Source organism: Thalassophryne amazonica, chromosome 15 (assembly GCF_902500255.1).
Source record: "Thalassophryne amazonica chromosome 15, fThaAma1.1, whole genome shotgun sequence".
In the NCBI taxonomy this organism is placed as follows: Eukaryota; Metazoa; Chordata; class Actinopteri; order Batrachoidiformes; family Batrachoididae; genus Thalassophryne; species Thalassophryne amazonica.
Genome location: NC_047117.1, coordinates 8,283,268 through 8,299,025, shown reverse-complemented (window position 1 = coordinate 8,299,025; position 15,758 = coordinate 8,283,268). Strand labels below are relative to the sequence as shown.

Here is a 15,758-nt window from a genome sequence, read left to right as displayed (position 1 = left end):
GTGGCACGTGCAGATCATACCAGTAGGCTTTGCTGTGCCAGATCCATCTCGAGGTTCCCTCGTATGCGCTCAAATAATTTTGGATCCCATTTTTCCGCCATCGGAATATGTAAATTGCGGTCAGATGGTCCTCAGACTGCACATGGACCGCTGTCAGATAGGTGTCCCATCTCGATGGCATCCGTAGGGTTTTGAACATGTACACTCAGGCCACCGGCCGATTTTGACCAACTGTGTGGACTCTCACAGATGTCTGTCAGAACGTTTTGGAACTGAAACCCGACACTTTTCAGATGTGTGCCGATTCGTCATTCTGATGCCACAAAGGGGTATAAACCTGCATATTCAGAATGCAGATCAAGGGAAAGCACATAAAGCTCGCTGCAGTTTGATGAAAGCCATGGTTGACTGTCCATCACATGAGTAAAACAAGGGGGCAGCCTCTTGTCGATCACTGGTACCCCGAAACAAAGACCTGCATACTTCATCACAATCTGATTACAGCCAACAGCTAAATGCTTCACTTCATTTGGAATCCTCTGTATACACACAGAAAAGAGCAGCAGCTAATCAAGGATTTTTGCTCACAACAGCAATAACACCTAATAGCAAGCAGAGATCTTTGATTTCTATGGAGTTTTTTCTTCTTCTTTTAATTAGATACTTGATTAAAGCTCAGAGCGGCGCAGAGGATGTCAATATGGGGCTTGTCTCTGATTACAGCTCAAACAAATTAATTTCCAGTTCCCCAATGTTTTGGGTAAACAACTCAGTTGCATGTGGGTGGGTGGAGATTTCATGCAGGGAGGGCTAGAATTAAACGGGGATTGCCCATGGTGAGCAGAAAGAAGTAATCACTTTTTTCACCTAATTTGTACACAGATTTTATACATTAGTGGTGTGTTATATTTGTACTAGTTTGTTTTTTTTTACTAAACAATTCATGTTAATCCAGCAGGGTTGGTGGTTAAGTGTGGTTGCTTCCAATAAGGAAGGTTCCTGGTTCAAGCCCATCCCTGCCCATTCTCCATGTAATGTGGAGTTTTGTAAAGAAGGTCAACCGGCATAAAACTTGTGCCAAATCAACATGCAGATTCATCTCTGATCTGCTATGGTGACCCCGACTGAAACAAGGAAGAATGGCAAAGGATTTATTAATTTGTGTTCATCCACAGATGGATACTGTATCTAGAGGTGATAATATTTGTTGTTTGGTGGAAGCTCAAGGAAACCATTGTACAAAAATAAATAAATAAATAAAAACACAATTTTTGTATATCTCAACAACCAAGAAACCTGGATATATTGATGAGCAACATATTTTTTGATTTATTGGTACAGTGCACCCAGAAAATATTTACAGCACTTCACTTTTTGCACATTTTATGTTACACCTCATTCCAAAATGGATGAAATTCATTTTGTTCCCTCAAAATTCTACACACAAAACACCATGAAGCCAATGTGAAAAAGGTATTTTAAGATATGTTCAAATTGATATAAAAAACTAAGAAATAACATGTTCATAAGTATTCACTGTCTTTGCCATTAAAACTAAAAATGAGCTCAGGTGCCTCCTGATCATCCTTGAGATGTTTCTACAGCTTAATTGAAGTCCACCTGGGGTAAACTTAGTTGATTTGACATGATTTGGAAAGACACACGCCTGTCTACATGTAAGGTCCCACAGTTGACTGTGCATGTCAGAGCAGAAACCACTTGACTGTTTAAAAGGTCATACATCATTTGAGTGTGGTGTTGCTGTGCTCTCACAGCACTTTTGATCTACTTCTTGTCTTGTTTCCTGTCCTCTGCCAGGCCTTTGATGCCTTCATTTACATGTTCTTTGCTCTGGAGATGGTCATCAAGATGGTTGCTCTGGGAATCTTTGGTCGACGCTGTTACCTTGGGGACACATGGAATCGTCTGGATTTCTTTATCGTCATGGCAGGGTAAGATGAACATTTCTCATTTCATTTTGCTTTTTCTCTGTTGTTTTTCTTCTTTCTCAAGTGCCTCATGAGTGCAAATAGTGAATCGTTGATTTCCACTTGCACTTTACACAAAATGGAATGGCATTGTGCGATCACTGCACTGTATAAAACAGTGCAATCCATTTGATATTTCTTTTTGCTTTCCACGTCAAAAATGCCTTTGAAATTGTCATGAATTTCACTGTGGATACTCCTACCCATAAATATTATGATGATGATGATAATAAGAACAATGAAAACTCATACTATGTCTCTAGAGATGGTGGCCGACCACATATTGTTACTGTAAAGGAGTCATATTGTGCAAAAATATTTCCACAAGCTCTGGTACTGGTACTTGATCTCTTTGGATGATCCTTCTGAATGACTTTGTATCAAATCAGTGGTTACTGAGGGAGATGAAGAAGAGAAGTATGACTTGCATTATGAGAGAGTGTCCGGTTTGATATTTTGGCCATGTGGCACATTTCTCTATGCATGATGTGTATATATATATATATATATATATATATATATATATATATATATATATATATATATATATATATATATATATTCACATACACTCATCTTGAGCCGCTTATTGATTGGTGGGGGGCTTGAGCCTATCCCAGCAGTCATAAGGCATGAGGTGGGGAACACCCTAGAGAGGACACCAGCCTGTCACAGGGCCACATATAGACAAATTCACACCCACACACACCCCTGTGGTCAAAGTTTCCAATCCATCTGACCTGCATGCCTTTGAAGGTGGGAGGAATCTGGAGCAGCTGGAGGGAACCCACAGAAACACGGGGAGAACATGCAAACTCCACACAGAAAGGCCACAGGTGGGAACTGATCCCATGACCTTCTCGCTGTGAGGCTAACCACTAATCCACCATGCTGCTAGTATATATATATATATATATATATATATATATATATATATATATATATTGAGTGGATCCTTGTCATTGAGTGATGCTTTGTATGTCACATGACATGGATTATTCATCACAGTTGTGTTGTATTGCATTTCAAGTGCAATTTGGTTCCATTTAGATGGCAAATTTCATTCCATATGTTTGGTACCATTGCACTCTGTGTACACACACCTACACATGCATGCATGCATGCTCACATGCACGCGCATACACACAACACGCGTGTGCACGCACACACAGAACAAATCCACTGTGCTGTCTGGAGGCTGTTAGCAGGAAGTTAGAATGGAAAACTGAACTAATTTCTGAGGTGAGTTTTTTTTTTTTTTGCTGCAATGAGTACAAAGTCCTTTTTTTGTAGTACACCTGTGCACAAGTGCTGACCAGGTTGTCATTGTGTAAAGGATCTTACCGCGTGGGGTCAGGAACACTTCAGAAAACCATTGTCAGTTAGCACAGTTTGTCGCTACATCTACAAGTGCAAGTTAAAACTCGACCATGCAAAGCAAAAGCCATACATCAACAACATCCAGAAATGCTGCCATCTTCTCTGGGCCGAGCACATTTGAAATGGACAGACACAAAGTGGAAAAGTGTTTTGTGGTCTGATGAGTCCACGTTTCAAATCATTTTTGCAAATCATGGACGGACAAAAGAGGAAGAAGACCATCCAGATTGTTACTAGTGCAAAGTTCAAAAGCCAGCATCTGTGATGGTATGGGGGTGCGTTAGTGCCCATGGCATGGGCAACTTACACATCTGTGATGGCACCATCAATGCTGAAAGTTACATCCAGGTTTTGGAGCAACACATGCTGCCATCCAAGCAATGTCTTTTTTCAGGACATCCCTGCTTATTTCAGCAAGACAATGCCAAGCCACATTCTACACGTTACAACAGCGTGGCTTCGTAGTAAAAGAGTGCGGGTACTAGACTGGCCTGCCTGCAGTCCAGACCTGTCGCCCACTGAAAATGTGTGGTGCATTATGAAGTGCAAAATACGACAACGGAGACCCCGGACTGTTGAACAACTGAAGTTGTACATCAAGCAAGAATGGAAATTAATTCCACATACAAAGCTTCAACAATTAGTGTCCTCAGTTCCCAAATGCTTATTGAGTGTTGTTAGAAGGAAAGGTGATGTAACACAGTGGTAACATACCACTGTCCCAGCTTTTTTGAAACGTGTTGCAGGCATCCACTTCAAAATGAGCAAATATTTGCACAAAAACAATAAAGATTATCAGTTTGAACATTAAATATCTTGTCTTTGTAGTGCATTCAATTGAATATAGGTTGAAGAGGATTTGCAAACCATTTTATTCTGTTTTCATTTACATTTTACACAACATCCCAACTTCATCGGAACTGGGGTTGTATGTTATATTTTGAAATTAATTTGTTTTTTGTTCTTGAACATTTCTGTTTTCAAATCAGCCTTTAATCCTTCTTTTCTTCATTTATCCTGAAAGTAAGATGGGATATTTTTTACATCGCAGTATTTATTTTGTGAATTTCAAGAGACACGTGCACACAGATATTTCTGGGCTTTAGACAAGAGAAACTATGTGTACTGCCACCATCTTGCTTTTTGGTAAACTTCTGTCTGGAATTTTCCTCCCGGTGATATTTCATGTTTCTTTCCTCAACCTCCCTCTGCTCCTTGTTCCTATTGTGCTTTAAGTGACAGCTTCTGAGATCTATCACCTCTGCTCCATGTGCCAATCCCCCCAGCACCGAAGCCCATGACACAGTGAGATACCGCCACCACCAATTACTTCCCAGTCCTGCATCCATCGCATGAAGCATAGAAGGTGACATGATGAAATGCCGCGCCCCTGGGTACTCGCATGTTTCAAACACAAACAGCCGGCGAGCTGCAGGGGAAGGATTAAGAGCAGCACCGGACTCAGCTCAGCTGAAGCAGACGTCTCAACACAGTTGGCTGCCCCACAACAGCATGTGACCATGTGTGTGGATTTACCACGCCGGGGGAAGTTGACAGTTCTGAGCAAAAAAACATATTTTTCCATAGATTTCTCCACTGGGAATGGCCTCCCCATGAATGAATACATTCTTAATCTAACAAACAAATCTGTTGTAGCCATTTATGGAACTGAGTCTTGTAAATTATACAAAACACGCATTTGATTGTAATAAACCAGAAGATGTCATGAGAGAGTTTGATAGTTCTCATGTCCACTAATACCAGAAGATATGGTTGCATGGGGCAGCGCAGTTGATTAGTGGTTAGCACTGCTGTCTCACAAAAAGAAGATACTCACTTCAAAGCACTAGAACCCAAAAGCTTTGGACCTTTGTTCTCCTGCAAAGGCATCTTCATCATCCAGTGACTCCATAACCTCTTCCCAGGTGTCTTGATCTCAAAGGCCGAGGACCCAGACACAAGTTAACACCACTACAAATTTGACACTACTGTCTGAGGTCCTGCAGATTCTATACCAGACCATCTTGATGAAGAAAGAGCAGAACCAGAAGGCAAGAATCTCAATTTATCAATTAATTTACACTGTTGGTGGTCTCAGATTTGGAGGTGCTGATTCTCATGCAATTCACTTCACTCTCAGCCTCAAACCTGCTCACTGCACATTGGAAGTCACTGCCTGCTGAAGCCAACAGAGCCACATCATCTGCAGAACGTAACGATGCAACTCTGAGGTTACTAATTTGGACACCTTCCAGTCCATGACTGTGCCTTGAAATCCTATGCGTAAACAACAGAAACAGGATTGGTGACAAGGGGCAGCCCTGGCATAGCCCAAGACTCAAAGGGAACAGGTCCGATGTAATGCAGCAAGTGCGGTCACATAGAGGCCGTATTGTGCATTGCAGCAGTTCCAATATGCTATACTCCCACAGCGTCTCCTACAGGCCACCTCGAGGGACCCAGTCGTATGCTTTTTCAAAGGTCCGACACATGCAGAGTAGTTGGTCATACTCCCAAGACCCTTCTAGCATCCTTGCAAGAGTGCCAAGCCAGTCTACCACTTTGGCACCAGGAAGGAACCCACATTTCTCCTCATGGATCTGAGGTTTGACTAACGGTCTAAGACTCCTCTCTAGTACAGGGATGGGCAGCGAGGGCTGAGACACTGCAGGTTTCCCTTGCAACCAATCACCTCAGCAGGTGGGTTGCTGACGAGCTTCTCCCCTGAGCATAAACACCTGATCATCAATGAAATCACCTGCTGAGACACCTAATCGTTAATGAAATCACCTGCTGAGGTGATTGGTAGTGAGGAAAATATGCAGTGTCTCGGCCCTTCATGGCACATGATTGCCCACCCCTGCTCTAGTACGTTGGCATAGGCTTTCCCGGGGAGGTTGAGAGGTATGATTCTTCTATAATGGGAACACACCCCAGTTTGTAAATTCAGTGTCAGTCTAGAAATCATTTTACTGTCTATTTTAGTTGTGTGCTGCTTGCAGTACGCATGGAAAAATATTTTGTAGCACCCTGTAGCACAGTCCACATGATGCAACACTTGCATCTGGGATGTTTCTAGGACGTGTCCCTCATACTATACGTTTGCAAGATTTAACCTATTAACACAGATGCCTTGATGAAAATGAACATTCAATGAAGCCACGACACAAATGTGACTTGTATGTTTCCACAAAACGAGACTCTTTCGACAGAATATCAGGTGCTGCAGTTGGGGAATTTATTGATTTCACAAAGAACACAATATTGTCCTCAAAGTCGAGATCAAGGAACCTTTATTCACCCACAGTGTTACCTATGTGGCACAACCGTGCATGAATACCACCATGGTATTGTCAAGGTTCAAATACATATGTAATCCGATTCTTTTTTTTTTTTTTTTAAATGTTCATTGTTGCTTAGTACTTTAATGTGTGCAAGCTGCTAATCACCATTTGTGTGTGTGTGTAGGTGTAGAGATGCATGTGCCGCTACATAGACAAGTTTTTCTCACCTCGTTATCATAAAAACATTACATAAGAGAGTGAAATCCTGTTAAATCAACACTGGGCTTTTCTTTCTTTGAACACAACCCGAGTGAATACTATTCCTCATAAGCACACATCCTCTTTTTTTTTTTTGCCTCTGAGCTGAGTGATGGCAGCTCCATTAGGCACAACACCAAAACCATAGGATGTCTGTCACTTCATATTCAACTCTTACGTGTGCTGATTATATATGTGTAGTAATAACATTACTTCCGATGAGTGACACTGATCCTAATTTGTTGCAGTGCTGCAGCGTTGTGTTATCCTGCAGCATGGATGCCGAGGGATGGAGGAAAAATATATAACAAGGGATGCAGCACCGGGATAAGAGTTTGCCTTTCCAAGCCTTTTATTATTTTATTGCTTTTGGCACAAACCATTGATTTTAAATATTTCTCACTGATGGTCAAATGTGATACTTAACCCAGAGTTGGTTGTTAGATCATGCCCCACAACCAAAGTGGTTTATATCCTTGTAACACTGAATTTGCTGTTTGGAGCAGCTCTTTCCAGAAATATCTAAAGTATTAGACACTTTTTACCTCTTAAATAAACTGAATTTTTAACACCTAATCCCGTATAAGTCTGAACATACAAGCAAATCCAGTATGGATCCACATGTTGATTTGACACAGGTTTTGCACTTGATGCCCTTCCTGATGCAACTCTAGGTGTACAGGAAGGTGGCAGAACAAGCTGCTTGCTGTGAGGCAAGAAAACCATCGCTGTCTAGGGATGGGAATCAAATCCGGTTCCAGTTAACCAGTTCTCCATTTTTTTCAGTCCATAAGAATCATTCCACACTTCTCAATCCTCTGCCAAGTCCTATAAATCTTCCAGGGGATCCTGAGGCCTTCCCAAGCCAGCTCAGAAATGTAGTCCTTTCAGCGTGTCCTGGGCCTTTCCTGAGGCCTCCTCCCAGTTGGCTGTACCTGGCAGACCTCCCTAGGGAGACAACCAAGGGATATCCTCACCAGATCCCCAAACCACCTCAGCTGGCTCCTTTTGATGCAAAGAAGCAGTGAAGCTACTCTGAGTGATAAATCAACTGGTAAATTAAGTCCCGACTTCTGGCTCATCTACTTTTTCACCACGATGGTCCAATACAGTGTCTGTAAAACATCAGATGCCACCCCAATCCATTACTCGCTCTAACTTACCCCACTCATCAACAAGACGCTGAAATACCTAAACTCCTCCATTTTGGGCAGTAACTCTCCTCTGACTCATAAGAGACTGTCCACCCTTTTCTGACAGACCATGGTCTCAGATTTGGAGGGGCGCTTCACACTTTCCCTCAAACCCGCTCAGTGCACATCGGATTTCACTGTCTGGTGAAGCCAACAAGACTACATCATCCACAAAAAGCAGAGATGCAAAAAGGAGATGCATATATTAAGATCAGGTGCATATATTAAGACCAAAGGACTTTGATGATTGGATATTTAAGCATCCTTTTGTAAGACTGTGTCATTTTGGACGGTATACAAGAGGCTATCTGTGAGTGCACGCCAAACTTTACACCTCCTTAATCAGGCTCCATTCTTTTTCTCAGCTCCTCCTTTCTCCCTTTACACCTCCTGTCTGCCTCAAACAGCATATGGAGCACAAGCTCAAAACACATGTGTTCAAAATAAATTAGTGGAAGTTCTAAGCAAGCCAACAGGGAAATGGTCATCATCCATATTGGGGAGGAAAATGGTTTATCTAAATTGTTGGAAGAAACAGACTTGTGTTTTTGGATATGCAGCTCACGCTGTTACTCACTTAGTTGTTGCTTAGAGCATTACCCATTTTAGCTGCACCGCCACTCTTCAATGGGCAATCTGAGCCGGCTAATTGCGCGCTGTAGTGGCACTATTGTTACGGTGATAGATGCTGGGTCTGCGATTGGTTCCTGATGGACGGTGTTGCACAAAAGTTCAACTGCTGACAGATTTGCCACAGTGGAAAACGATCCTGTGTGCCACTGATTACTTCATTCTCACCCATTTTAACAGGTCTGTGAATCAGCATTCAACAAAAGGGAGAATAAATATCACTATCAATCTACCATCTGCCAATTTAAAATGAAGCAGAGCACACATAAATCAGCTCAAACGGATGCCTGCAGCATGCACAGGACGTGTTGTGAAAGTGTAGTGACACGGACCCACAACAGGGGGTGTAAATGAACGGACAATGAAAGAGTTGAATATGAACACTTTACTGTTGTGAATGAGCACAACCACAACACAGAGGAATGTGAAATTTTGCAAACAGTCAATCACAAGGGTGACGTGTGGGCAGGCTCGAGGATAGAAGACGTCCGTCCTGAGATGAACCGGAACCACACGATTTCCTCTGCCACCGAACCCAGAGAATACTGGAGCTGCCAAGTCTCGAGTCCCCAGGTGGCCACCGTCTTCGAAGGTCGGATCTGGTACTGCTGGCAAGGAGCAGAGACAATAAGATGTGGGTGTGTGCACACCCAGTAACAACAACGATGGAGAGTCCACCTCCACCTCTAACACACACTCGTGCAGCTCCTGTCTCAACACTTATCTGGTGGGGTAGTAAGGCGAAGCTGTCGCCAGTCACACCAATCTCCAGATAACACTCCGCAGGAAAACAGCTGCCAAAACGAGTTCACTAAACAAAGTCAATATGACACAGATCAAGGCTGAGAACGTTACCTTAACGGGTCGACGATATCTCAGCAATGAGGTGGAGATGATGTCCGGGTTTTATGGAGTGTGATGATGAAGTGTAGATGGGTGACAGCTGTCAAGAGATAATGAATGACAGCTGTCACCCCGGCTGTGTCCGTGGCGGCAGCGCCCTCTCGTGCCTGAAGCCCGCACTTCAGGCAGGGCGCCCTCTGGTGGTGGGCCAGCAGTACCTCCTCTTCTGGCGGCCCACACAACAACATGCATAATTTAAAGTGATAACACACAATCAGTGGAAGTTCCGGGCTCTCTCACAGGTATCTCTTCTACACGTAATGGTGCGGCACAAATTTATCACGCCCATTTGATTGTAATTTTTCTCTTTGCCAAGTCAACTTATAATATTTCCAAGAGAAACCAAATTCATCCAAGGAAAAGTGGAATATTGTAACATTTTGAACCCCAGTCTAGTGCTGAAGAAATTAAGGTGACTACGCTAAACAATGCCTGTGTGTTGAATGGTAGAAACACATGGACTATTGCAGCATACGTATGTGAAAACTGCATTATGAATGTACATCTTCATAGTGCAACTATCTGCCATAGTTCCTATATTACAACAGAATGTGCTTTGTTTAATGTTATATACATAATTCAAGCAGATACACATGCAGGAGCACAGCGGTGCAAATGCATACATATAGGCAACATACACATGCACACACACACACTTAGACAGATATAATAACACACTCACCACATGGCCAGTGTTAAAGCTCCACCAGACTTCTCTACTGAAGTTGTGAGGTGAAGATGCTCTGCTGTTGAAATCCCATATAAGAGCAGCCAAAAGAACAAGAAAAATACATAAATTAATTTTGCACGTTGAATGAACCTCTACATTGTCTGACAGAGAGATAGACAGACGGAGCACTGGAGTTTAGAAAATTAAAGATAAGTTAGATTTTTTTTTTTTGTCTTTTTTTTCTTGACAATCATGCAAAGAGGACTTGTCACTTTAAATTTTTACATTTTATGTCATGGCTTATGTTACTGAGTTTTAAATAAAGTATAATAATATATTATTATTATTATTATTATTATTATTGTTATTATTATTATTATTATTATTATTACAGAGAAGTGTGAGATGAGCTGCTTGCTACCATGACCTGGACCAGGATAAATGACTGAAATTAATTAATTTATTATTATTATTATTATTATTATTATTATTATTATTATTATTATTATTATTATTGTTCATCTTCCTCTTTTTATTATCATTATTATTGATTTTGTCTGTCCAAATCTTTGGCATGGTTTGTTTAATTATTGTTGTTGTTGTTGCCCATTTTGTTGGAAAATTTCAAGTACTGGTGTGATTAAGGCCAGCAGGAGTTGCTGTGCATATGGCAGTCAATTAGCCTCACTTCCCCAACAGCCAGCAGATACTGCGACCACTCAGGCCAGAGCCCGGGTTTTAGCCACCTGGTCCGAGCGTTTGGCTCTCGTGCCAGGGATTGTGGGTTTGCATCCTGAGGGAGCAAGTGGGAGGAGTCAAACTGACATTGCAGAAGTAGAAAGAGTATTAGCCGTTATGCTGGCTTGTATGCACGATTCTCTGTGAGCTAGCTAAATCGATACTCTGCTTAATAAATGTATTTCTGCATTTGTTATTAGCCACATAAATTCCCCAGGATTATAGTTTTTAGATCAATTCTCTGTGTGTGCTTCACAACATGGCACAGTACAGAAAACATAACATAACTGATTCCATGTGTTTGCATGTGGAGTCTCTCTTTATCCAGTTTTGGTAACACTTGTGCACACTTGGAAAAATGTACATAGATTCCATCTTTTTTGTTGTTTTTTGCAATTTTTGTAAAGTAAATTGTGAAAAATTGAATGTTTCTTCTTTTTTAATTACTACATTGTAACTATGTTATGATGCACAAGAGCTTTAACTATTCTCACTTCCTCTTGTCATGATTGTGTAATTGAAACAGAGATGCAGAACTTGCAGGTGCAGTGAAAATGAGGCTGTGATAATGGCAGAAAATGCCCTGAAGTGGTTCAGGCTACAAAAGGGATGCAAAAAAAGTTTTTATTTATGCATGTTTTCAGTAGTTTCAACTATCTTGAATTATTTTAAGCAAGAAATGATTCTGCCTGTAGGTTTTATGCAGAGGTACGAAGGTTATTGGAAATAATGTAATCACCATAGTACATTCAGTTATTATAATCTGCTAATTCTGCATTTGTGTCAGACACTACTGATGTCATAAAGGTGAATTATCTCTGCAGTGAACACACTCTGAGAAAACTTTGAATCACTTCAGAAGCTTTAGTTTCACAAGTCTGTGTGTTGTTACATCATTATTGAAGTGTATCTAATATTCTGTCAGCTCACAGTGAGGGGAACTGCTGCTTGAATCAGTTACTCATTGATCACTGAGACAAAATGGTCTGACAACAAAAGCCTATTTTCTTTTATTTTCTCCGTTTCACCCCTTCTCGAGTCCACCTTCCTTGTCTTCTGATGGTGTTGTGCCAGGAGTTGCCCAACTTCTGATATTTGATTCCAATTTGATGGTTTTGTGATAAGAAATCTGTCCACCTGCGCTTTTTTTTAGCAGTTCTTAGAATCCACTTCCAGTAACACACCATCAATGAAGAGCTCAAATAATCACATGGTATCGCATGTTCTTAGGGACATGACAGGAACGTGGCTTATTTCTTCCAGAAAGGAGTTCAATGTGATTTTGTTTTAAATGGCTAGGTCTGTTAGCAGGTTGAATCCCTGTTCTCACTTTTACAAATCCAGAAGGTCAAGAAAGATTATTAATATTACTGAGTGTCAAAGTTCAACCCCTCGTCCATGTTGTGACACATGGATAATGGATCAAGTAAAGGATTGCCTGTGGGGACCTTGTATGCCCAGTGGCTGCTCGGGTAGCCATGAACGCCCAACAGGAATCTTGAACATGACCTGACTAATGGAGCTCTGGTGAAACAAGAAGTCCTCAAAAGCAAAGCAGGTGGAAGAAGTGATGGTTTGTCACCTAGTGTCTGTGAAGGCGGAAGAAGGCTGCAGCAGGTCCTCAGACCGTGATTGTTGGGATTTCCCAGCCATCAGACAAAGCTGAGGATCTGTCAGGGCCATGCCTTTATCAGCATGCAATGGCATTCCCACATTAAACAAACCCATGCACAGGCATGTCTAGATCCATGCTGGATGTACATTCCAATCTAGGAATCAATCAAGAGACAATCTTCCTCACCACCAAGAGATTACCACAGTTATTATTATTATGGCTATTATATCTGTTTTTTTGTTGTTGTTGTTGTTTGTTTTGTTTGGGTTTTTTTTTTTTTGGGGGGGGGGGGGGGGGTGTTGTGCAATGTTAAGGTTAGTTTTCAAATGTTTTCATCTATCTCCACAAAATCCTGAGGCAAGCTCAAATCCCAAATTGCAACCAACAAGACAAACCTTTTTTCCAGTCTTATCCCCCATTATTAACATGGTATTAATCTGCTGGAGGGGGATGACATGTGGGCATCGCCCTGGTGACCTCAGCAATGAGGTGCCCATGTCGTGTTGTGTTAAGGGTTAAGAAAAAGCCTAAAGTAAGTTATGAGCCTGTCTAGTAAACCAGCCAGAAATGCCGTGCCACTTGTTTATTATTAACCAAACTAGCTAAAAAAAGTTGATGTTGTTGTGTTTTAAACATTACCGCACATTGAACAACAAAAAATGTGGAATCTTCAGCTAAAGTTTACAGGGGAAAAGCCATATAAATTGCCCCATAAATATTGCTAAATATCACCATCATATGTTATTAATAAATAACAGAAAATGCAAAAATGCATTAGGCACATTGTGACAACTTTTGTTTACATCAAAAGTAGCAAGTCCCTCAGCTGCTCCCTTGTTTTTTCTCAGGGTTGCCACAGCAGGTCCAAGGTGGACCTGCATGTTGAATTGGCAGAAGTGTTACACTGGATGCCCTTCCTGACGCATGTCCACATTACATGGAAAAATCTGGCATGAGCGGGGTTTGAACCTTGAACCTTCCTCACTAAAAACTAAAACCAAGCACAAACCAAGTTGCCGGGTGCCGGACTGTGGCTGCCCACTGCTCCCAAGTGGTTGATTGTGTCTACCTGTATTTAGAATGGGTTAAGAACAATTTCACTTTGTTTATGTATATATGTACAATGACAGTAAAAAGGCTCTTTTTCTTCTAGCCGCTTAATAGTCTATAAAATTACTCTTAAAATCCCTGTGTCAGATGTTAGGGTCACTTGCAAATACTGAAAACCAACTCTTGAAGAATTTTATATTGTTTGAGATCATGTGTTATGAAGAGGCACCCCCCTCCCCTTCAACACATGTGGCGTGCAGGGGGGAGAGCACACTTGCATGACATGCTGATATGTGTTACAGACATCATCACATGGGGGCTGGACAGCTACATCGAGCGCCACACAGCCAGGCTGCAGCGGCCGCACAAGGCGCACCTCAGCTGGCTGCTCTATGTGGAAACTGGCAGTCAGATCACACAGCAGGCAACCTGTCACGTGTGTCCAGCCGGATCCACGTGTCCAGCAGAATCACAGTGCGCCACAGGACAATGACAAGCACCAACCCAACAGTGCCAAAATATGCTACTTTCAGTCACATTCACATATCTCCAAAAATATGCCATAACACAACTGCCATTTTGTCAGTTTATTACAGTGCTTTTTTTCTTCTTTTTAAAAAAAAAATACATTGCATGTGCAAGGATAAGCAATAATATAATACTTGTAGCAATACAATAAATAAGAAAATGTGGTAGAAATAGAATATGTATATACACACACTACATGCACATATATATATATATATATATATATATATATATATATATATATATATATATATATACTATATATTATATATATATATATTAATATATATGATATAAACATGATTGGAATTATTATTGATATCAACCCAGTGATTTTCACTCATTATACAGCTTTTTATTTTATTTTTCCTCCACATCAGCAGTGCAATATGGTGCAACACGTTCCAGCTGCTTGCACTGTGTCCGTGCATGCGCACGGGCGTGCACCAAACCGTTGCCAGTGTGTTGTGCACGCCTGTGCGACAGTGCATCCCTCACAACAGCAGGTGGATGGTTCGTGTTTCACCATTTTGTGTTTGGTTTGCGGATTTTCTTCCAGTTTCTGCATCTTTCGTGTTATATGTGACGGGGCCCTTACAAATGCAAAAAAAAAAAAAAAAACCTCAAAAACCATCAACTCAACAATGGGTTGGTGCATCAAAAAATATCTTGCAAATGGGAAAAAACTGACACACAACATAAACAAATATACCTGCAGCAATAGTAACAATATACCATAATTTTATAGTATGTAATGTACTGCAAACACATTATGCAACCCAAAATCAAAAAAAAATCTTGATAATGCTTCAAAAACCCACAGATATAGTAACAAGAAAACAGAAGTTAGTCACAACACAAATGGCATTTTCTGCACAGGAGTTGCGTTGTGGCACTCAACTCCATCTTTACCTGCTCAGTCAATTTATTTACTTATTTATATATGTACTTTAAGGTAGCTATATTTCACATTTTACTATTTTCCTTGCAATGCACTGAAGAGTAAAAACTTAAAGTCCTCCAGATGGAAGTTTGTCTTTGTGTTGTTACTATTTCTGTTGTGTTATGGACCTTTGCAGTGTTATGTTCATATCCTCTCTGTTTGCAAGCATTTTTCAATTTTTGATGGAGGTGTAGAACTGTACATTTGTGCAACAATCCTGCTGTTTCGCCAGTATCTTAAAAATGCCACAGCAGCCAGAGGGATGATTGTCGTAAACAAAGGTGAAATCTTCACAAGTAACGTGTGAACAGAATGTGAGAGAAATAAGCTTTTTTAGGTACATAGAAGAAATTACAAACATTTTACTGCAATGCAAGAACAGGAACAAAAACACTGATTCATTCATATTTTCTTAAGTATAGAAACAAGTCACATTTTCACTTCTAAGAACTATTTGGATATTGCATGAATACAACCCTGGCAAAAATTATGGAATCACCGGCCTCATATCAGATCTGCTCGTTAGTCTGCTCTAAAAAAGGAGTGAACACACCTTGGAGAGCTGTTGCAACAAGTGG

The 15,758-nt window shown here is 41.0% G+C and overlaps 1 protein-coding gene across 1 annotated transcript in view; it reads left to right on the top strand.

Moving 5' to 3' along the window:
- Nucleotides 1-15,758, top strand: part of LOC117525795 (voltage-dependent T-type calcium channel subunit alpha-1I-like) — a 364,422-nt gene that overhangs the window by 100,485 nt on the left and 248,179 nt on the right. Inside the window, exon 3 of the mRNA XM_034187733.1 lies at nt 1,819-1,952. Coding sequence (XP_034043624.1) covers nt 1,819-1,952 — 134 coding nt within the window. The remainder of the gene's footprint in view (nt 1-1,818; nt 1,953-15,758) is intronic.